The sequence below is a fragment of the Centroberyx gerrardi genome, chromosome 7, assembly GCF_048128805.1.
Source record: "Centroberyx gerrardi isolate f3 chromosome 7, fCenGer3.hap1.cur.20231027, whole genome shotgun sequence".
Lineage (NCBI taxonomy): Eukaryota > Metazoa > Chordata > Actinopteri > Beryciformes > Berycidae > Centroberyx > Centroberyx gerrardi.
Window position 1 is genome coordinate 22,934,301 of NC_136003.1, and position 23,722 is coordinate 22,958,022.

The 23,722-nt window shown below is 39.3% G+C and overlaps 1 protein-coding gene across 3 annotated transcripts; it reads right to left on the reverse strand.

Moving 5' to 3' along the window:
• Positions 1-9,421: 9,421 nt before the first annotated feature.
• zfand2a (zinc finger, AN1-type domain 2A) lies at positions 9,422-14,365 on the reverse strand. Of its 3 annotated transcripts, none has more exons than XM_071925733.2 (10): positions 14,241-14,365; positions 12,827-12,927; positions 12,601-12,695; positions 12,253-12,384; positions 11,992-12,143; positions 11,770-11,898; positions 11,512-11,596; positions 11,310-11,386; positions 9,975-10,059; positions 9,422-9,738 (listed from the first exon to the last, which is right to left on the reverse strand). In XM_071925733.2, the coding sequence occupies exons 2-10, from the start codon at positions 12,879-12,881 to the stop codon at positions 9,700-9,702; spliced, it is 849 nt and encodes a 282-aa protein (XP_071781834.1). In that variant the 5' UTR covers positions 12,882-12,927; positions 14,241-14,365; the 3' UTR covers positions 9,422-9,699. The 3 variants fall into 3 exon arrangements, with proteins under 3 accessions (XP_071781834.1, XP_071781837.1, XP_071781835.1); XM_071925736.2 differs by having other exon boundaries at positions 9,925-10,059; XM_071925734.2 differs by having other exon boundaries at positions 12,827-12,924; positions 14,238-14,362.
• Positions 14,366-23,722: the final 9,357 nt, after the last annotated feature.

The window sequence follows — 23,722 nt, forward strand, 5'->3', positions numbered from 1 at the left end:
CAGGGGAAAAAATCATAGTTTTAGTTTTGGTTGAGTTTAAAAGCAATTTCAGATCTGATAGGGCGTGCTGCAGGGTGTTGAAATCAGTCTGCAGATTTGTAAAGGCCATCTCTGCGGTGGGGGCACAGGAGTACATGACTGTATCATCTGCATACAGATGGTACTTGCAGAATTTGAACTTATCACAAATGTTGTTAATATAAACTAGAAAAAGCTAGGGTCCCTATGGATTTGACACTGGCACTCATAAGGCTTTAATCAAAAATCCGACAAACAGCAGCATGCAGTGTTCAAGCATGCTGTCAAGTATGTGGCTCTCACAGACATAAATGAGTTTGTTTTGCTCCCAATCTATAATGTCACACTGAGGCTCCATGAAGGACGGTAACAGCTCCATGCAGAATATCCTTCAGCAACCCTCAGACTGACGCAATGGATTGGCTGGAAACAGAAGCGTTCATTAACTTCAGTGTTATTACTACACTTAAAATAAAAACAAAAGCAACCAAACACCAGATGGACGAGGCTCTCATTACTATAGCTATTGTTTCTAATTAACAGAGCAAAAATGAAAGCCAGCCAACAAACCGAACCATGGACATTTAAAAAACATGAGTCAGTGGTGCAGCTCTGGTTGTTGATTTAAAGTTTATATGAGTTCACAACGTGAGTCTCCCTTTTCTTGTCAAAGGAGCAGCTTCGGGCATCTGTGAAACATTATAGAGGCTCAAAAAAAACAAAAACCCACTGGATTTTAAAATGAAGAGTTGAAGACGTTTCACTACTTCGCCACCAGTTCATCAGAACTGATGAAGCCTCTCGGCAAAAGTGTGGCAAAGAGAGTGGCAAAACATCTTCAACCCTTCATTTTAAACTAATTTTGTTTTTATTTTATTTTTTCTGACATCTTACTACCTGGATGACTGAAATCAATCTACACAGACGTTATAGAGTCTCCCTCCATGGCTTATATAACTAATACTGTTCAAGGCCAACATCACACGATGATTCTGAAAGTCATGATCTCATGTAGTATTATCTATGCTGTTATGGCCATATGCTGCAGCATATGTGTCAAGTTTCTCTGTCCTTGAGTCTTTGAACTGTATGCAGGCTTCAGCAGATGGATGGCAGCACGCTCACCACCTTCATCATCATTCACCCTGTGTCGGTCTTGTTAGTACTGCCTAATGAAAAATGGAGAGAAAGGAGGGTGTGTGATTGCTAAAATACTGAAGTAACAAAAGGGATGTTACTTACTGAACCACATGAATGCACAATTCATTTTTAATGGATACGTCTTGGCTCGTCTGCCTCAGAGCCGTGTCCCCAGGTAGCTATTTCAGGCATCTACAACTGCTGAGAACATCCTGAACCCGAAACATATCTGTGCCGACTGTTCCGACACCGACTGAAGTCCTCCCTTGGCCTCAGAAAAAAAGAAAAACACAGAGTGAGAGAAAATGGATTCGCATTTATGAATCAAAAATGTTCACTCCAAAACATGAATCATTCCACATATTGGAAACCAGAAGCTTGGCTGGAGAAAATCCAGTGAGTGTTTTGTATGACGCACACACAGTTGGTCGATCACGTCAAACAATTTTAGTGAGTCGTAGGTAATGACTCTCTTTCAATTAGATTTACATTATCTCCTTTCCCTTGAATAATGGTGGAATTTTAACTCAATAAGTACCACTGAAATACTGAACTGAAGTCAGTTTTTTTTCAGTTCTGTTGGTAACCTTGCTCAAAAATCTTCTCCAAATACAAGCCACTTCAAAGACTTGAAGATTTGAACAGTATTGGAGCCAACAAGAGCTGAACACAACTGTATACTAAAATAATTAAATGTTGAATCACTAGAAAACAGGGGTTTACTGTATGTAAGGGCAAAGGCAATCATAATGTGACAAGGAAAAACTTAACTATACCATTATGTTACGTCACCTTTGACTACAATTACCATGAAGCATCATGCAGCTATTGAATTGGTGACTCCATCTGTAAAGGACAGTCATGCCACATTTAGTTGGTCCTTATAAACTTGTCAGCTGGTAAATTTATTACATGGACTCATACTGTAGCTATATACATGGTGATGAGGTTTTAGCCCTTGCTTAGGTTGGGCATCTGGTGGGATAGTCTCCTTTCACTAATTAGCTCTCCTTCATATTTGTAGCATCAGTTTCTCTCACTTGCACCCTACTTGGTGCCAGCTGATGGTTTGCTTAATGATGCTGACTAGATGTCTCCTCGCTTACTTGAAACTGGCAGGCCTCCGTCAGTGCTGGGTGCTGCCCCATCTAGACGTGTATTGAAAGAGGTCCTCAAAAATTAATTTTAACATGGCATCCATGGCTGACAATGTAGAAACTGGAATTTAATATCATTAAAGAGTAACTCCACACTAAAATACTTTTTTTGAGTTGTAAACTGGTATTTAGTGCTATGCAGCTAAATACAAACAACACTGGTCATACTGTCGACATTTGAGCACAAATGTGCCAGTCCGTATTTATTTCACTCAACCTGGTTCCCCCTCCGACCTAGACCTGTCACATTAATATTCTGATGAAAGACGGTCTATATATCTCTCTCCCCTCCAATGGTTAAACCTGGTGTTCAGTTGGAGATGCAGCCGTGTTCAAGGACAATTGTACTACATCATTTAGTAAAACAAATGTTCCCACCCAGCCCATCAGCGTGTGCACATACCAGTCAGCCCGACCCCAGCCCCCCTCCCCGCCCACAGTTTAGCATTTTCTAAAATTGCGCAGTAGCCAGAGAGAAGTTCAAACTGGCTGCAGAATTACACTTTCCTGTTAAAGTTAAATAAGCAATTTTAAAACAATTATGGACTATTTTCTGATCCTAATTCACTCTTATATAACTGCTTCATCTCTATTATCCTCATTTCCACCACTTAGGTGGAATGTCCCATTGCTATTGAATTACTTAAATGCATTCTCACATGCCAATCAGAGCGATACATTATAGTCATTATACAGAACAAAAGACATACAAAAGCTTATTTGAGGAGCATAACAATGAGCTGTCCACTGGCTAAGTTTTGTCATTCCTTATTGCCAGTGATATGGACAGTCTTCCCAAACCTGGTGATAGTATATAGGATTTACCTTTTAACTAGCAATGTGCAGGCTGAGCACTCCTTGAATTCAAGAAAAATGTACTTGTAGGGTTGGTGCATCATAGCAGATATGGAGAGGAATTTATTGATGCTGTGATTTTGATGCACTTACCTGACCTAATGTGACCTGGAAAATAAATCCACCAAATTTTGTGCTGCATTTTCTGTAGCTTAATAGTTGTGAAATTAACTAAACAGTGGATTCAATGTGCTTATAAGTTATTGCTATTTAGACCTACAAGATGGTTAGGTAGACAGTTGTTTCACGCATATGTGTGGAAGGCAAGCTCCGGCCCTGGGCATCTCCCCATTGCTCCAATAAACTTAGGTGTTAAGATTCATAATTAAAGCTATTTTTTGCAACAATAAAACTTTTACTTCCTTTTATTAATTAGATACGGCTAAGAGCAGACATGGTAGAAATGAGTGTCTCAAGTGCTCTACACTGTGATGAGATTTGATTGTGCCCAGGCACAGAGGAGTGCCTCACCCCTGACTGAGTCTGACTCACCTGAATTTGCAAGTTATTGACCCTGGTGCAGTGGAAAAAACTAGGTTCTTGGTGGAGCGGCTCTCCCCGGTGTCCTTGGGCTTGCCGAAGTGCTGGGAAACGCCTCACTTTTGGATATTAGTCAGGTAAGAGGCAGAGGTAATAACAGAAGGTCACCTGCAAATTAACTAGCTATCCTGTGCCTGTGCAAATGGCGAGTACAAGCAGCAGTAGAGAGGGGAAATTCTGTTAATGAACGCTGAAATTAAAAATAAGAAATTTTCTGAAATTAAGGGCGTTAAATTTTTCAGTACTTTGCAAATATTGGTTTCCTGTTTGGTATTTTGTGTGTGTGTGTGTGTGTGGGGAGAGGTGAGGTGTGTGTGTGTGTGTTTCTTTCACAGCTTAGAGGTGCCTGACACAATCACGTTTTCTTTGCTTTGCACAACCAGTAAAACACAATAGATACACGACAATAGAATGCCATGTATGTGTCCAGTGTGTCTCCAAAATGTGTTTTAGAAATATTCAGGTGACATGCTTACTTTTATTGCATATTAGTTGTTTGTGACTGTTGATTTGGTACTGTTCAGATTTTTTTAAAGCTGCACTAAGCAATTTTCCGATCACTAGAGGGTGACAGAAACCGCAAAACAAATTTGTAAATAAACCACAGCAAAGCTGCTGGACTACGGAGTCCAGTGAAGAGGTAGGTAGCTAGTTTACTAGCTGAACAAGTTTACTCACTCGCTTCATCGATTCCACCATTACGAGAATTTTGACAGCAAGCTTTAGAAAAGAGGTGAAAACAACAACACAGCTGGCCCTGTGGCCATGTGGCTATTTGTTTATATCATTACCTCTCACGGAAATCTCCACATAGCACACGCTAGTTTCTGGATTGGTTATAGGGTCTGAAATCGCTTCGTGCAGGTTTAAGGTAGCCTATATTCAATTAAACAATTCAATTTTAATGAAGTCAAGGCTCATTTACTTGAGCCCTATCTACTCCTACCTACTTTATACTAGAATTTCCAAACAACTTTTACTTCATCCTATTCTTTGGCCTGTTTTGTACTTGTACACCACTTACCTTTTTCAATCATGGTACTTTTTACCAGGTAAAAAAAAAAGTGACACTCAACTAGAGCATGTTCTATTCCAGTCTGTTCCAATTTCATATCACATTGAGTGTCAAGCATACTTAGAATATAAAATTATACTGTGACCGGACCTGTTGAGTTGTAGAGCTCTTAGTAAGCCTTAGGCTTCACTTGTATTTATGACTATAATTTCTTTCTTTTTTCCTGCAGTACTCTTATCTTGTCAGGTTTTCAGCCATAATAATATCCAAAGACATAAATGACACAATTACACACTGCTTTAGCTTCCTCTTCTACCTCTTCTAGCATTGCAAAAATAAGGAGCAAGGGCAGTAAATGCATGTGCATGTGGTATGGTTAAAATAGGGTGATACCAGGTTTTTCCAAATGTTACCACAAAAACATTGTGTTTGCTCCTTACTACTGGTAACACTACATTGTATTAAAGTTTTGTACAAACCATGGTGTTCCTGATTTTAAATTACAATTAAAGAGAAGATGCTTTTTCTATGCTTCAGTTAGCATTGTGATAATAATTGTGGATGGGCCACCAGTGTTTTCAAATTTCAAACCAACCGGATCAAAAATGATTTTGGCTCAGTGTTAGTTTGCAACTAGCATGGTGCCACTAATGATGTCTGCTGCATGGGGTTTGTGGCTCTTTGCGTCAGCCCAGTATATAGGTGCTGGTCTGCACCCACTGCAAGGACACTATTGAATCTGGCAGAAACCTGAGGCGTCTCAAGCAAAGATCATAGCCTACGTGTTGGAGAAGATGAATTACTTAACAGTAAAAAAAAACTGGCTCCCCATCTGGTCTGCAAAAGCGGGTGTAAATCCTCTCACATGCGGTCTCCCAATTTTGCTTCACACAGAGACGGCCTGAGCATCACCAACGGCTCTGCTTCTGCCCCACTCATAATGCCGTTACCATGGCAATCATAGCATAGCTAATACAAAATTGTTTTTCTCAAAAACTACTCATCTCAAAAAATTTAAATAAATTGTCCCAATAGTCCCAATAAATCTTAAACATTTTTAGCAGAAGTTATCTGTAACTGCAAGCCACATCTCAAAACTTTTCCATTAACACCAATACTACGAGAGCACACTCTGGCCACTCTCTTGTTTTCCCGCTGTGCTGTGAAACGACATTTGTGATACCTGGAAATTGGAGCTGAGCGAGAGCTAGTGTGTTTTCTTCCTCTCAGCCTCATAACTCTCCAGCTAGGGAACTGGCCTCCACCTATGGCACGGACACCGGTGTAATCACAGATTTTGCAATTTTTTGAGCAAACTGTGGGAAAATTACCTAAATCTGTAGACTCTGCACATGACCTTCCTCAAGGGCCGAAAACACCTCATAACATGACATAACACAATAATACCATTTGTGAACCTATAGGGGTTTTGTTTTGATCATAGGCTGGAAAAACAGTGTGGCTGTGATGCAGATCGCTCCTTCCTGGGCACATTTCAAAGCGTGGAGAAGCAGTAATAGGAGTGAAATTATATACAATATATTGAATACAATGATTAGATGACACATATTTTTCAAACTATAATAGCAAAAATCTTGTCACTGGCTTTCACCTACTAAATGTCACGGTGTCCTGAAATTCAAAATAATCCCTTCTCCACAAAGCTTTGCCTAAAAATATGACTTTTTGCAAACTGATATTCACGGGAAGACCATTCAGCCTGTTATTTGTTGAAGGTGTCGTCTGTGCGTCAGTGAAGAATTTCATCATCGCTGACAAAACACTGCCAGTACAAGGCCATGCTTTGACTGCTAGCGTTAAGAGATGCTCAACAGGCTGTCAGTGGCTTCACGGCCAGATTTCATTGTCAGGAGGACTGCACCACTCTCTGCCTATAAAAAGAGCCGCTGTGGTACATCATGTAGAAGCAGTTTGTCAATTTGTCAGACAAAACAGCGCTGCTACTCAGTCAAAAAGCCCCGTCAAAGTAATCTACACCGAAACAAAGTCAAATTACAGAATGTGTACACACACGACTGAATCAAAGGAGCTCATACCCACTGATCATGGGTAATGGAGACACCTCTCAAGCTCAGAGTGGATGCTGTGTGCGTCACATGCAGGAACCAGGTGCGGCGGCCATCCGCTTCAACAAGCTTCACAAATATTTGGATGAAAATCCTTAGAGACAGGGAGCAATGGAAGGGGAGTGCCTCTGTCTAACACAATGCACCTGATAGTCTGAGTGTTTGCTAGACTCAGAGAAATGACCTTTACTGCAATCACAGAAAATGTCTTTACTATTTCATACCTCTATAATCCTTTTTAGTCAGAATGTTTTGCTTAGCCTGCCAAGAAACAAGAGGCACTTGAGCTGCCTGACGTCCTGCCATAATTACCATGATATATTAAACATAACCGGTTACGCTAATGAGGTCATTAATTAAGCTAATTAATGCATTAATTAGCAGATATCTCTAAGTCAACATACTTGTCTTCACATAACATGTATGGTATTAATATGAACGCTGTATCTTAAAGCATTAAGGAGTTACAGTAGCTTCAAGAAAATATTTTTTTTTGTCATTAATATGCACATTTATGCAGCAAAGAGCTCCAGTATCTATTCAGGTCATCTACTCTATAGGGGAAACCTGTGGTGTGAGTGTGAAGTTTCTATCATGTATTGTTCCTGAGTTATTGTGCTCACAAGAATGAGTCTACACACAGAAAAATAAAGGTGCCAAAGATGGTTCTTAGGAGTGATGTCATAGAAGAACCATTTCTGGTTCCACAAAGAACCTTTCAGACCAAGGTCCTTTAAGGAACCATCTCTGCACTCCTTTGCTTAGACACCTTGCTTGATGTTTTGCCCTCTAGTCTTGTTCACCTGCATTGTGTTTTTGTTTATCTGCCCTGGTATAGCCTCATTTGCAATTGCACAATATAGGAGCGGTTTGGCTATTTTCCACATTTATGCCAAGACCCACCATCCAATAACTAAGAATTAAGAACCTTTTAATAGCCCAAAGAACCATATATGGTTCTCTGGGATATTAAAAGGTTCTTGAAAGGTTCTTTGTGGAACCAGAAAAGGTTCTTCTATGGCGTCACTCTGAAGAAACATTTTCAGTTCCAGTTCACCCCTTACTTTTTCTGTGTGATACAGACAGACAGACAGACAGACAGACACAGACTGACTGACTGACACACACACACACACACACACACACACCCCATAACATGATGAGCAATCTGAGCAGTTGTACAGACAGCTAACTTCAGTTACATAACTTTGATTAGGATTCAACTTATTAACCTTCAGGTTCACACCCACCAATGCGCCAGGGAGGCAATTAAGTGGCAGAAAGGCTGTCACTTAGTCACTACACAATATCTGCAATGTATACTTTGACAAAGTGTGTGATGACTGATGTAACTACATCACTGGCATCCAGACATGATAATTGAGAATGATGTGCCACATGCTAATTGCACGGGGTTGGAGGGGTCTGTTGGGACAGCTGTATGACCTTCTGCTGCAGTTATTTAACACTATTATGCAAATGGCCTTGGCCTGCTAATGTCACAACACTCTTTTTAACACATTTCGATTCCTGGCATTACCAAACGGTTCAAGGGATTTCCATATAGCCTTTTCATCATTCACATGGCAGCAAAGGCAACATATTAGAAGAAAAGGCATATTTATAGGTCTACCTGGCAAGTGAAATCTTTTCTATATGAGACATCAAATACCAGAAGTCTTTTGTAACACAAAGCTGTGAAGTCAACATCCAGCCTGCTATGAAAGGCAAAATGTCACCTGTGATGCCTTACTGCCCTCTGATGTTCAAACCCGGCATGACTGGTGAATCAAGTCACTGCTCTACTACAGCAGGTAGTAGGTAGGTAAACAGTAGTAAAAAAATTTAATCACATTTATCTTACTTTAACTATCTTACTCTATCTCAACTTGACATATAATGAATATCAAAATCTGTAGTGAAGTATATTCTGCTCTGCTGTCGTTTTTTCTGCCATTCCACTAGCCTTGTGCTTTGATATTCTGTTAGTACACTGAAAATATGGACTAGTAGGCAGTATGATCTTTCAGAGGGGCCGGGATGGGAAATGAACATTAGCTACCTTTCAAAAGCTGGTAGATTTTGTCTGTGGTTGGTAAGTTTATCAGTTCTACTAACCTCAGCGAACCATCATTTGGAGGTCTTGCCCTATAAAAATCTAGCAGGCTAGTAAAATAGGAAGTGGCTGGTGAACTAGCTATTGTGACTCAGCAAAAAAGTTGCATTTCCTGTCCTGGCAATGAGTCTCTCACACAGCTGGTAGTCACAACTAAATGCAACATTTTGAAGCTACATATTTTGCCCCTCATAATGTAACTGTAATAATATCATCCATTCCAAATCTGTCACGGTGACAAAATTAAGTCTGAATGTTCGTTCTGACATGTCCTGAGTCTCAAGTGTGTGAATCCATGAAGAGACAAAGGTCTGACAATAAAATTGGAACAGCCCAACCCTACTTTCAGTAGAGCAACCCAAAAAAAAAAAAAGAAAATGAAATGCATGGAAGGAGAACTGCCTACAAAACAGGCCCTCACAGATTCAAATTGAGTGTGTTTGAAGTCTGATTAATTCAGCCGTTCAGGATTAAATCAAAGTGTCTCAGAGTGCATCTTTGAAATAATTTATTCAAGAATCATTTATGGTAATATCTGGTTTCATGATCAGCATATAAAATATGTACAGAGCAAATCATTGGTAGAAATGACAGATCCTGCTGGGAAAGTATGTGCTTAAAGTATAGAAGGCGGTAATATCTCAGCAATTTCCAAGAATGTTTCTTTCATTTAAGAGTCAGTGATGCGGTGCTGCTGGACACTGGTATCCCATATGTGCGGTATCTAATAGATAAGTGGCAGCAGCTGCCGGCCTAGACAGCGGTCTGAGTTTAGGAAAGGCTGCAGGTTGACTGCTTGGACTCTCTGCCCTGTAACAAAGAAAACACAGTTAGCAACACAAATTTCATCATATACAAATATTGAAAGAAGAGTGTCATAAGAGCGTGAAAGTTAAAACCCAGAGTTACCACCAAAATGAGCTTAACTGTGATTTAATTAGTCCTATTTTAATTGAGAATGTTGAAAGAGTATAGGATGCCATGGCAACAATGTACCTAGATGTGCTCCTGTTAGCATGCTACTGACGCCTAAACTTTCCGGATACCTGTTGTCTCTGCTGTTGGCGCCGGTATTCTTCTTCACTAGCGGCGAGAGCCCGAGCCAGAGCCAGGTCTTCCTGCTCCTGAGGGCTGGGACACAAACAAAACACCCCATCAGACACGACTGCTATGATACCAAAATGCTGCAGTGAATGTGAAAGACCATGAAAATGAGACTGACACAGGAATACAACAAACTGTAAGAACATGTAAGAAAAACAAAACATAACATATAAGGTAAGGCCTGTGAACTGGATTTATTCATTTGTTTCATTTAGATGAAAAGAAATGATAGAGGCTAATTCTAGTGCTGCCTCGCTGTTTTTTTCCCCTCTAAATAAATGGTTTATACAGCAGTTCTAAGTGATGATGATATTTACATACACCCACTGAATAGGACTGGTGATAAGTGGGTGTAGTAATCTCACGACATCATACTGCTACACTTGTTTTCACACAAAGCTGTTTATCAGTGAAAAATATGACAAAACCTGATCATTTTGAAATATTTTCTCTATAAAAAGGGAGGAACTGTGGTAAATTTAACAACACTTTTCATGTCACTGTGGGACTGCAGGTCGGGACATGGAAGAGATGCACATCAAAGCCACTCCCACCCTTTCTTGCTCTAGGCAGTCTGCCAGCTGAGAAATTTTCCCTAGTGAAATGTAATCCCTGTGATACCCACAGCTTTCAGTGTTATTAAACATCTACTGTGAATGAAGTCAAATGAATTCAGCGGGAAAGCAACTATGTACTGAATGCACATGGCACTAGGAATACAATCGAGGAATTGTTGGTGGTGAAATCACAGGCCAAACTCCTGGTCCCTTCTCACATATTGATCTCACTATGCTAATATGTTGCACTATAGGGCTGCAACTAACAATTATGTTCATTATCGATTAATCTTTCGATTCAAACTTAAAATTGCTTACTTAGTCTGAGCAGCAGCCAAAAAAAACAAAAAAGTATTCATTTTAGAATTATATGAAATAGAGAAAAGCAAGGACATCTTAACATTTGTGGTACTGTAACAGCAAATGTTTGGAATTTTTACTTGATAAATGACTAAAACAATTAATTATCAAAATTATAATCAATTAATTTTCTGTATATACTCAAACAAGTCTGCCACTCAAAATAGTCATTTTAACTCTTACTCTAACTCTAACTTTTTTTTTATGTTTTAGCTGGGTGCCCAAATCCATTCACTCTCAACAGCAGCACAATGACACGGAAACTGGAGCAGGTAGCTTGTTATTTTAGAGGGTTAGGAGTGATCTCAGGGTGATAATAGGATATATACAGGATTATGGTTCTTAATGAGGATTGCTCACCTGAGGGTTGGCTGAACGCTGCGCGCCGACTCAGCCAAAGACATCTCCAGAGCCCTTTGTAAAGCCTGCTCCTCTGTCTGCAATGACAGTGGAAGATCCAGCCGACTCATGTTTACATTTCTCTTACCAGAACATCATCACATAGTCATTTATTTCGTTATGGAATTTTCTGCAAGTGGTGTCATTAGAGCAGTGTGCATACCAGGCCAGCCTGAAATGATGCTGATGGTGGTATTACATTCTGCGCTGCAGGGGCTGAAACTGAAGTAGGGATCCGTGGGGCAGTGCTGAGGAAAAAAAAAAAAGGGGTGGGGGGGATTGGTTATATAACAGATGCAATACTGTAATTCAGTTTTAACTACTAAATTAGTGAACCTCTAGGTTCCTAAACATCTAGGCCTATTTAGAACCACAACTTTCTATGAAACATTGGTTATCAGTACGGAGCAGAACTGCTTACCCACTGTTGTGGCTCCTGCTATTTGCACTCACACCATTAGAAACAGGCCTAGAGTGTCCTTGACCAGATGAACTAGAACCAGAGGAAGTGACGGAGGAAGCACCTTGGGCCCTCAAAAGAGCAGCATGTCTGAGAAAAATAAAACCATACTGTTAGCCATCCTGATTATGACACTTCAGATACAGACAGAGTGCAGTCGGACATTAGGAATTCTGTACCAACCCGGATTTGGTGACTGGTTTGCCATCAGCCTTACAATCATGGTCTAGTGGATGCCGGTGTTTAAGACAGTAATTTAAGTGACACTGGTCACATGTCACTCGCATCATTTCTTTCTGCTTACAGCCTCCTTTTGAACATTTATTTGTAAAAATCTGGAAAAAAGAAAAAAAAAAGTGACTTTTTTTTTGGTTTTGTTTAAAGTCTAATAGATTGTAAGGTAAATACTTCTACAAAATGGCATAAAAAAAACAAAAAAAAAACCTTTCTCTTTCTCTGAGCTGGGTCTGATTTGCAATCCCGATCAATGTGTTCACCAACTTTGATGTCAGGCATCTCTCCTCTCTTAATGGGAATGGGGATGTTGCACAAAGGACATACAGGGACCTGGACATCCTACAGGAATAATTAAGCACATTGACACAATCAGGGTTATTAATGCTCAATAGATGAAGATATTACAATTTCAGAATAACCTAACCTTATTCCAGTCTCATCAACTCTGATCTTGACATTAAACTTAAATGTGAGCTAAATTAAAAGATGTGTTCAATCAATCATGAGTACAAGTACAACAGTTGAAGGCTTTACTGAAAAATTGTAATCAAATACCTTCTTGTAGGACGACATGCATTTGTGATTTGCATAGGTTATGTGGTCTTTACAGAAAATCTCTTGACAGGCGTCACATCTCATTGGAAGGAAATCTGTAATGGCAAACAAGGTTTTAAATTCAATGTTAAAATTAAGGGGGCGGAGGGAAGGGGACAGCCAGAATTGAGTTTCCCCAAGAAACCTCAGAAGGCAAAAATAGTCATCCATTCCCAAGGATACTTGCCTAAGCGCTTGCAGGTCTTTTCAGAGCAATGCTCTCCTAGATCTGGAAACTCCATTGCACAATATTGCTATAGCCAACTGTGGTGAAATCTCAGCACCCTGAGAGAGAAAAGAAAAGATTTGATGTTCAAAACAAACTGTGTGACAGATCTAGTGTTGACCATCCGTTGTCTACAGACTAGCATTTAAAGTCAATGTCAACTGACAATACAACAAAACAAGCTACCAAACTTGGTGGTCAGCTGTTCTCTTTCTATCTTTATGTCAAAAGCTTTAGCTTAAGACAGTTTTGTAAACAGTAATCTTGGGATAAATGAAATCAGAGTCAAAGAAACAAGCAAGCCAAACTCAAAGTTAATTAAGATACAACATTAGGATTAGTCGAGCTCATTATGGCATAAGGACAAATTAAAGCTCCAGTCAAAGAGCTGGTTGGCCAGAAGATGATCACTAGATAGCGAGCAACTATGTCAGAGATAACACGCCCAAACATTCAGTCTTTTAACTGTTACATGTTACATAGTAATAGAAAAGCCACACCTAGTTACTTAACCCAGCTGTAAAAATGTCTAATCATTCCGTAATTAAAACAGCAATGTAAAGTGATTTCATAGCCATCTAAAAATGCAACTGTCATCTTGCTTCGTAATACTACGTCGGGGAAGTCCCAGTGTCAGCAAAAGACTTAGTCTCCAGTTAAAATGACTGCTTACTATCTATATGTGGTTCATATATTTTAATGACGTTATTAGGATACAGGGCTAAGTCCGGGCCAACTCGAGCCAAGCTAGTTGAACAATGTTAGTGGGCGGTAACGTTACTCGACATGACTCACTAGAACTGGTGCTCGTTTTTACTCAAGATGTTGTCTTGAGTTGGTTCTAGAAAACACTGGAAGACTAACGTTACCTATGGCTCTGATTACTAGTAGCAAGCTAAATTGCTAGCTAGCTAGGCCCAGCTACATAATTAAGTTACATAACTTAAGATAGTTAAGCTCGCATCGCACAAGGTTAGATAACCAAGCAGAAATGACTCTGCAGTGACCAAAGCAGGTTTATAATGACATAACCTAGTTTTCAATTCGCCATCAGTATCACCATCACGGTTTTGCTACCAATACCAGCAGCCAGGTTAGCTCGTTTATGACTAAGCTAACATAAAGTTACCTTAGGTGAAATAGCATTGGCTGTTTAACGTTGATTAGTAGGTGAAAACAAACTATACACATTGTACTGTTGGATAAACACTCTTTCCAGCCTTCGGACTAAAACAGTACAGTAAACTGTGGGTTACCAACGTTAACATAACAGTTGGCTTGTTAGCTAACGTTAGCAAAGCAAACGTTGACTAAATCTGACAGCAAACCTTGGCTTCCTTTTGAACAAAATGAAATATTGCTTTTTACTTACCGAATCACCTTTTCTTGTCGGTCTGTTTGACTTCTAGAGGAAGGCAACTAGCTATTAACTTACAATTTGCTGACTTAACCAGACTGAACCTGACTTTACCGTTGCTCTTCTACCGTAGTGAGTGCTAATCCGTTAGCTAGCTGCCTGTTTTGATGTGTCACCCACGCTCCTCCCACGTTGACGTCACGTAACCAAGGAAACTTCTTCTTTTCCTAAACTAGTGCAGTATGGACCGCCACGCCAACAGTCTTAACGCTGCCCTCTACAGGACAAAGGAGAAACTCATCTTTTAGCTTCACTGTTACCCAGACTATGATCTTCACACACATTTTGCTGACTAGAGATACAGTCAATCAAGACCACTCCACCTGTCATGACTTTTACCAACATGGTATTTCCATCTTTGTGCTTTACCCTCTCTATCACCTGGTGGGGTTCTGAAAGATGACAGTCGTTTAATTTGTCATTATTGATCTTCCTTTGTTATACTTCCAGATACTCTTCATTCGCAGAGCATGTCAAAATTCATCCATTTCCATTCATCCTATCCTTCCACTATCTTGCCTTGTTCTTGATTCAGTGTTTGCTGTATTTCTTGAAGATATCCAGATGAAATGCTTGATGATGCATGATTTATTTAACTGAATGAATTCAATCCTAAATGTTTACAACTTTTTAGGAAGACTAATATTGTTTTCATTTGCACTTTTGATCTTGATGCAGTTTGTGAATTTTGCCAATTTATCAATGGATTTTGTCACTTGGAATATATTTTGTAAAGATACATTTTTAAGTGTAGGGGTTTGTACATTATATTCTTTCATAGTGTTGATATAGTTATACATATATTTTTTATTTGATTTAAACTTGCATCTGCAACATTTTTTTTATTAATATTTGCAAATGCTGTTGCACCCCCCCCCCCCCAAAAAAAAGACCAAAAAAGAAACAAAAAAACTTTTCGAGAACCTAAGAAAAACCTAAGGAGTCCTAATTCTGTGAATATTCTTGTATTTATAACCAGATGATAACAATTATACAGTGTTTCTTTACAAACCAGTCAGTAACCAAAACATTGTAAAATTGTTTGCAGAACATCAGAAAACAAAAAACCTCTTTGCACTTGAACCTGAGGAGAATCTCTTGTAAATGTAAAAATAACATTTGCGCGGCATTAAAAAACATTACAGTACATTCTGGGAAGGTAAATTTGCCAGCTGGACTCTGCAACGGTTTAAATCAGCTGGATGACACATCACATGGAGCATTGGATTGTGGGATACACTTCATGCTGGCAGTTTACATTTTCTATCCTGTACTGATGGGAGGAAAAAGGAGGGATTGGAGGAATGTAAAAGCTCTCTCACCTGGCACAGATTAGAATGGGACCTCACTGTGTTTGACTGCTGTTTTTCATGTTTGATTTGGGCTTTGCTGCCTCCACAACGGGGGAAGATAATGGCAGGAGGAAAGTATTTGACTTGGAATTGAAGACACCCTGGGTTAAAATCCATTCCAAAGTGTGTCCTTCCTAAACTGTAACTCCCTCCCATGTCCAGGGAAACTCTGCTGTGCAGGGACTGTCTGTTTTTAGCAGCTTTCATATTTAAAGCTGCTATATGTTTAGAATATTTACCTCAATATATCATTAAAAAAAAAATATATACAATTGGTACTGTCCCTCACTGGTAGTGTTTTACCAGGTGACCCTCAAGGGGTCGCCAAATGTTAAATGGTAGCAACTTTCAAGTCATGATGAAACTGCATTTTGAGAGCATCCTGCTTCCTTACTGTGATGTATTTCCTGTTGAAACAGGATGTTAGGACAAGCCGAGGCTGAGTCATGAATGTGCTTCCCATGAGTTCTCTCCTGTGGCACAAACAACACAGTTTCACAGCTCTGTTTGAACACAGGCAGGCAGTCCAACATTAAGAAATAGCTTAACTCCAGACTGGGAGTGCAGACAGGGAAAGTGTGTGGGCCACACAGCCAAAACATCTTCTAAATCAGTAATTCTCAATCTTTTTCATATCAAGGACCCCTAATTTAGTCCACAATAGGAATACGGACCCCCATTTGATGAGATTTTGTCTCTCGGACCCAAATCTGAGAATATTTTTATTGTTAGATATGATTTTGTCCAGAATTACAAGACTATCTGTATTGTAGGTAAAGAGATAGCAGTGAAACTATGACCAAAATAGCCATTCTTCTACATTATCTAATTGTGTTAACTTATTGTAAATGAAATAATGTTTAAGTTTAATAATTAATCAATTTGCTGGGGACCCTCTGGAACCACAAGGACCCCTGGTGGTCCCTGGACCCCACATTGAGAACCATTGCTCTAAATCATAAAATACTCTGTTTTGGTTTGATATAGAGAGACATATTCAGAGCTTGGCTATATGTTGGGTCAGCAACTTACATGTGTACTCCAGTATCTTTATGTCACTTTCTTTCAGGTTTAGGCAAGTTGAGGATCAGTTTACACTCAATCTGACTCATGATAAATTCAACTCCATTTTTGTGAGCTTGTGAGTTTCTATCTGAGTGGAGTGCAGTTCTGACATTTTGAACATCAAAGACATAACAACTGGAAAAAATGGCATGTACTTTCTATCTTTTTAAATATTTAAGGCCATGAGGTTCATTTAACAAAAATAATAACACCACAGAAGCATGAAGTAACATTCAAAGATCATTCAATTTTACTAAAAAAAAAAGTTCTGAGCTCATGCCAAGTCCAACCATCCAATCTTTTGACAGTTTACTAATAATGAATCTATACATTTATGTATTTGAATTACAGTTTAGCTTACTCTCTCAACTGAAACTGTAGTAAAATTGTAGAAGTAAACTGACCTCAGGCATGTCTTGATAATGCTACTATAGGCTGCTTGGCGTCTTTTCAAGTTTTACCAGTTGATGGCAGCAGGACTCTTCTATAGACAACTGTTCACTGAGCTGAAGAAGAAGAACTACAAATAGAAATGGATCCCAAAGCAATACTGGCCTATAGTAGGAAATCTATATATGTGTATGTGTGTGTGTAGCCTTTATCATCGCTGTTGGGTGAAAAATCTCATATATCCATAAAGTCAACTTTTCAGGAATTAAGATAAAAAAAAGCTTTGTTATTAGCTTCACTTCCATGCATTTAAGAGTTTATCCACTGGGTTTTGAAAAGGTCTCATGAGAATTTCCTCAAACCACAGAGGAACATCAAGTCCTGTATGTGGTCCTGATTGATCAAAAGTCTTCTCTGCAATAGCCTTTCATTAATTAATTTGATATTTAAGTAGGATAGACTTGGGTTCTACTTTCCACACATTCAGCACATCTCAGGTGATAAGGGTCAAAATATGATTTAACAGTTAACAGTAAAGTAGCTGATTTAAGTGATGTGACTATAACAGAATTAGTCCTTTAAGATGCAAAATATTTCCCCCTATAATGTAACAGTGCATAGTCATCCTCAGGGGCTGGAGGATGCAGAAACCATCCGTTCCTCTTCTGTTCTGCAGCACCTGGCTCATAAGCTGCTAATGCTGCGGCCAGATGGCACTGCTCCGAAAACACCTGGTCCTCCGCTGAAGCTCAAACGCTTTCTCACATGATGTAGACCTGCACCTATTTTCTTGAATGCAATCATTTCAGATTAAAAAACTGTGTTAGAGGATTACAGCTGTGTGGCTGATTATCATTTAATATGTTGTTTCCATCCACTTGTGCTCGTTCCCAACATCAAACAGGGATCTATCTTGGTAAGCGTGGTGTTGATTGGAGTTTTGTTCCCTCCAAATTTAGCTGAGCTTAACAAAACATCAAAAAAAAATAAAATCTTTTTATCCACATTTTTTCTAAACCAACAATAAAATGAAGACCAAAGTTGGCTTCATTGAGAAACAAAGTATGAAATATTTAAAAATGATTAACTTCTAGTGCACCCCATAAACTAAAGTCTTATTAACCAGAGCAATTTCTAACAGTAATCCCTTGAATCTTTTGTACTTCAGAATAAAGCTGGCTTTACACAGTGAAACTTACATGGAACTAGTTCCATGTAAGTTTCAGCATGTAAAGCCTAAGGTCTTACAGCATATGCTCTCGATTGTCTTGAAGCATGTTTTTTTGTTGCATGATATCCTGCATGAGTCAAAATGGATTTGTAAATAATTCTTTGCATTTGTTTTAACCTGCTTGGAGTGCAGATGTGTGGGGTTTGCCACATACAACAGCACAGTATCAAAAAATATATGAATAAATTGTAGGACAGTGTTTGAAAGTCAATGTAGTATATGTTTTTCTTTCACTGACCCCTTACCTAACACTACATCATGATAATAACAATAATAATAATGTGACACTTGGTTGATCCTTGTAAGGAAATTCTCTTTCCTCTTGCCCCTCCTCCACAGAGAGGTCAGGGGTCAGAGGTCAGCTACAGAGCAGCAGCCCTTCAGTGTCTTGCTCAAGGACACTTAAGCAGGGAGGATGCTTTCAGACACACAGGGGCTTGAACCTGTCATCAGCTGGTCTCTCTAACCATTTAGCCCCCCGTAGGAACTGTCCTGATGCTGTGAACCCACCGGTACATGACATTTCATTTATTGTGCATGTGTGTGTGTGTGTGTGTGTGTGTGTCTGTGTGTGTGTGAGAGAGAGAGAGAGAAAGAGTGTGTGTGAGCACTCTTGTCCCTATATGCCACACTACACAGGATGAACAATGGAAGGCAAACAGCCACAAGTGGGCGCTACAGGTCTTTTTATACACACTGATCCAGTGTCTGGAGGACTGGATGAGGTCGTACTTCACCTAGGAAAAGGCCATGATGTGAGGTCAAGGAAGCCTGTAGGTCTTCCATTGTATTGGTGCGGCTGTATCAGTATCCTGTCACACTTATACAGTAAGTGTGACTGATCTGTAAAGCATATCAGGGCACAGAATTCAGTTCTGACAGTCAGCTTGGTGAAGTTTTCAGCAGCTACAGATAGTATTTCTGCAGGATTTGCCAAATTAATTCATGTTGATGTTGCTCAGTAAAATAAGAAATGCACTTTAGGGGCAATTCACTCATTTACTGTGTGCTTAAATGGCACCCTTAGTTCATCCAATTCATTAACAGAGAGAGGAAAACATAAGCTTACAGATTGTTGAGCAGGCACCTTAGAAACTAACATTCAGTTTAAACCTGTTATCATTATTTTTTTTTATTAAAACATGTTTTCTTGTTTACAGTGGAGTTGTAAATATCTCTGGGGTTTGGGATGGGTTTTTTCTTACAACAGCAGATGGCTGGGCTGAGGAATATAGTTAACACTCTCTCTACCAGATCTTTGTAATGTGAGGAACCAGCCAGGGATTAATATCCTGCCATCATCACATCACATTTGGCTACAGAAAAACTAAAACACAGCAGCCGGTTACTATTTGATGACACCCAACAGGCTTCGTCTCAACTTCATCCTTGGCTTCTGTACTTGGCTTGGTCTTCAAAGTTTAGGGAAGTATCTCGTATGAAACTATTCTACTGTTATACTTCAATACCTGCATAACCACCACCACCCTGCCTGCGCGCACACACACACACACACACACACACACACACACACACAATAAGCGGCAGGGGGGTGACCTGAAAAGGAGTGAATGCTATTTATTACATATACACACATATCTGGCTTTCTACTAATTTAGCTGCAAAGTTTCTCATTGCACTTCTACAACAATACAGTATATAAACAATGTGTGGGTGCGTTCAAGAACCCCATCACCTCTTTTAAGGAACCCTGATGTTCTTGCAGACAGTTTTGTGTTAGAAGCACCCTAACACGCCCCTAATTTGTACACACAGTCTTGCACATGCATACAGTACATACATACATACATACATGCATACATACATAGGCTACATACATACATACATACATACTATACACCACATATGTAAGCCTACACATGGCCTATAGCCAGACAGACACACAGACAGATAGACTGTTCAGCCTATCTGCACCTATTCAAATTTCCACCCATCCAATGCCATTTGGGATTATAAGGAGGATGGCATAAAATTTGGATAGCCTACACTTTTTTTTTTATTCCTGTAGAGTTGAATTATTAGATTGAAGTTGAATAATAAGCACTGAGTCAAACAGCACACCCTTCATCTGCGAAGCTGTAATTAACGGGGGCAAAATGCAGGCGGTGGTGAAGGAAAAAAAATGCAAATTATTCTGCACAAAGGCTCCTCACAAATTGGCGTCACCATTTCTCAAATTATATCATTACTATATTTTGAAAATGTTAATCTGTTGAGCGGATTTCCCGGGGGAGTTGAGTAAATTAGTTCTATTTCCGAGACTGCCTCTCTGCAAAGGCACGGCAGCGACAAGCACCTCTGATTTGCTGATTACAATTAGACTCCCCAGTTTGGGCTCCTTCAAGCATTGATAATTTTCGGCATATTAAGCACGTTTTAGCAAAGGTGATAAGTCAGTTTTAATTGAAATGAAATTATTATTCTAATGGAAGTTTGGTTATTATTATTAGGAGGCACTAGTCATTCTAGCTTCATTTTTAATATATAAATGCTGGTGAGTAAAAAAAGATTTTGAAGGGCATTAGGGTGTCAGGATTGAATGAGGTAATTTGAAGGGAATTACTTTCTCTTCTATCAGAAATGAACTGAATTAAAAGTCCAAATCAATCGCTTTCACTTCTCCATTCTACTTTGACAGCGGCACAATTACAGATAATTAGATGGGAGGAAACTTTTAATTGTGGGATTAGAGGGAAAGAGAATTTGTAGGATCAGAGGAAAATTTCGAAGCAGAGTTTCTTGCTTAAAATCGAATCAAAGGATTTGCGAGCTTAAAATGGCAACCAGCTTTTTTTACTGTTTAATTGGAATTGCATCTAGTTCATCCAAATCATCCAAAACAATTAATTTAGATTTAATTCTATAATTATCATCAAATCGAATAATGTGCAACCTAATTTAGATAGTTAAAAATTAACGTGCGTGAAGTTAATTGAGTAATTAAACTCCTAAACTGCTGCCTATTAATTTGCCAGCCTAATTAAAAATGAATTTGATTCTGTGCTGGTAAAGTAGGCGTCAGTGTTGGATGGGCGTTGTGATTAGGCCTGTGTCTTTTTTTGGTTGGGGTGTAACATCTGAACACCTATTAAGATCATCATGGCACGATTTTAACTTATCTGTGTATCTCCATTTGGTTTAGCTTTATTTAGTCAGGTGGGTGAGATCCAAATCCTCTTAGGGAAGACCCAGCCAAGAAAGCAGCTTCAGACAAACAGCACAACAAGTTTGCATTGGAGAGACTTATTTAGGGATGGAACAGATAAAGTGGTCGACCTCTGTTTCTACTTATTACTTACTTAGTATAACTGCAAAGGGAAGTCTGATGGATGCTACAGGGAGAAAATGTGTGTGAAAACAACAGGCTTTATGTTTGGACTTTTGCCCTCTGAGTGTGTAGTTCAAGAGTGAGTGAGTGAGTGAGTGAGAGGGAGGGAGAGAGAGAGAGAGAGAGAGAGAGACTTTCTCATGTGCTTAATCAGTGTCACGGCTGCTTTTCTCCACCTAATTCATCACTGAGGTGAACAGTAGACTCACAGCCCACCTAAAGCCCCACCTAAGTGATTAGAACAACACTGTGATAAGGAAATAATACACGCCTGGCTTCAAGTATAAGGTGGCCATAAGTAGCCATTTGCAGTTGTCACAATACACTTTCCAGGCTTCAGTGTGTTGCTGCCCATGTTATCTTTCTATCGCCTTTAGAATGAATTTGAATGTAATCTCTAATGGGGGAAAAAATGCTATAAGGTAAAGCTGTTTTATCTACTAAACTCTGTTTGAGGTGGAGGGGGCGACTGACTAAGCCCTAAAGGTGCAGAAATAGCAATAGCCACACCAATGAAATATCAAAGATCATGAAATATCAAACAGAAACAACAGAAGTGAAGTCTTGTTCATGATTAGTTGTTTTAGTAAAGGGAGAGTGGGTTTTCCACAAGATGTAGTGGAAACACCAACAATTTATATTTGAGGTTAACACAAATTCAAGAAGTCTCGTTTCCTTGTTTTTCTGTTAACACACAAACCTATTTTCCTATAAAATATAGGAAGAAAAACACTACACTCTGCTGAGGTGTCCAATCTGTCATGATTTCTCAGCCTCCACTTTATTTGTCCTGGAATTTGTCTCTTGGATGGAAAGTTAATCAATTAGTCTATAGGCCCGGTGCTCTTATTGATTTGGATCATCAATACATAAACGCAATACAGAGGATGTATCCTGAGACTCTGATATATGGCAACACGCGTGTCACATAACTCTCAGTGAGGCAGATGCATTTTGTTTGTGTTTTTTTTTTTTTCTTCTGAACTGCTGCCATATAGGGCCAGTTATAGAAAGGAAACAAGACAGGGCAACAGCGCGACTGAATGCTGGCCTTGTTCGTCTTATTATCGGGTTAATTAAAGCTAGAATCTGACAATGTCACCCGGTTGTAGAAAAACGGATTTAAATGCAGTGTCTCTGGAGACTGTGTCAAGGGCTGCTTTTCATTGAGCTCCTGTGTGCGCGTGTGAGTTGGGGACAGCCTATATGCTTGGAATCGACGAAAAGCAATTATTGAATTTTAGATGTTCAAAAAGAAATGAATGGGTGGAATTATTCATAAGATCTTGTCCAGCGTGTTAAAAAAAAAAAAGTTAAAATACAAAGAGGGAAGGCTTCAAAGACAACCCCAATGCTGCTAAAAGGGAAGATGGATAAATAGGCAAGATCATTTCTAAGGAGTTCATTAAAACGTAGGGCTACACATTGAAATACTGAGGGTTGTTATTTGGGCTTGGGGGTCAAGTGACGAGCGGATTATATACTTCCTCATAATAATATTAATTAAACAATTTGCATGCTAATAGGGTAACAATTATCGCAGCTTCTGTTGAGAGATTCAGGTTATTACAACATGCCAATCCGGGTGCCAAGGGTCACGGAATGAGTGGGGTGCGAAATTTCAACTCTGATTAACATTATGACAGCGCCAGACATGGGATAAATAAAGTCGAATTAATTATTTGAAAACCTAATGAGGAGATGGGATTTAGGCTCGTCACATATTTAGTGCACGAGTTGCACAAGTGGAGAAAGCTTCCAATTTTTTTTCCCTCCCCCTCATCATTAACCAGGAAATGGTATGAATGTCTATAAAATACATCCCGCAACAGACATTATAGCCCCCATGGAAATAGGCAATTAGTTAATTCTATTCTATTCTATTCTATTCTATTCTATTCTATTCTATTCTATTCTGTACCAACAGTTGCCCAAATCCTTGTTCTTTTACTAGTATACTCTTATTTGGCCATATGGTATCTCGGTCATATTATATCTTGATATAAGCTATGGCTTTGTATACATAATGGAGCTTTCGCCTTATAACAGTTGT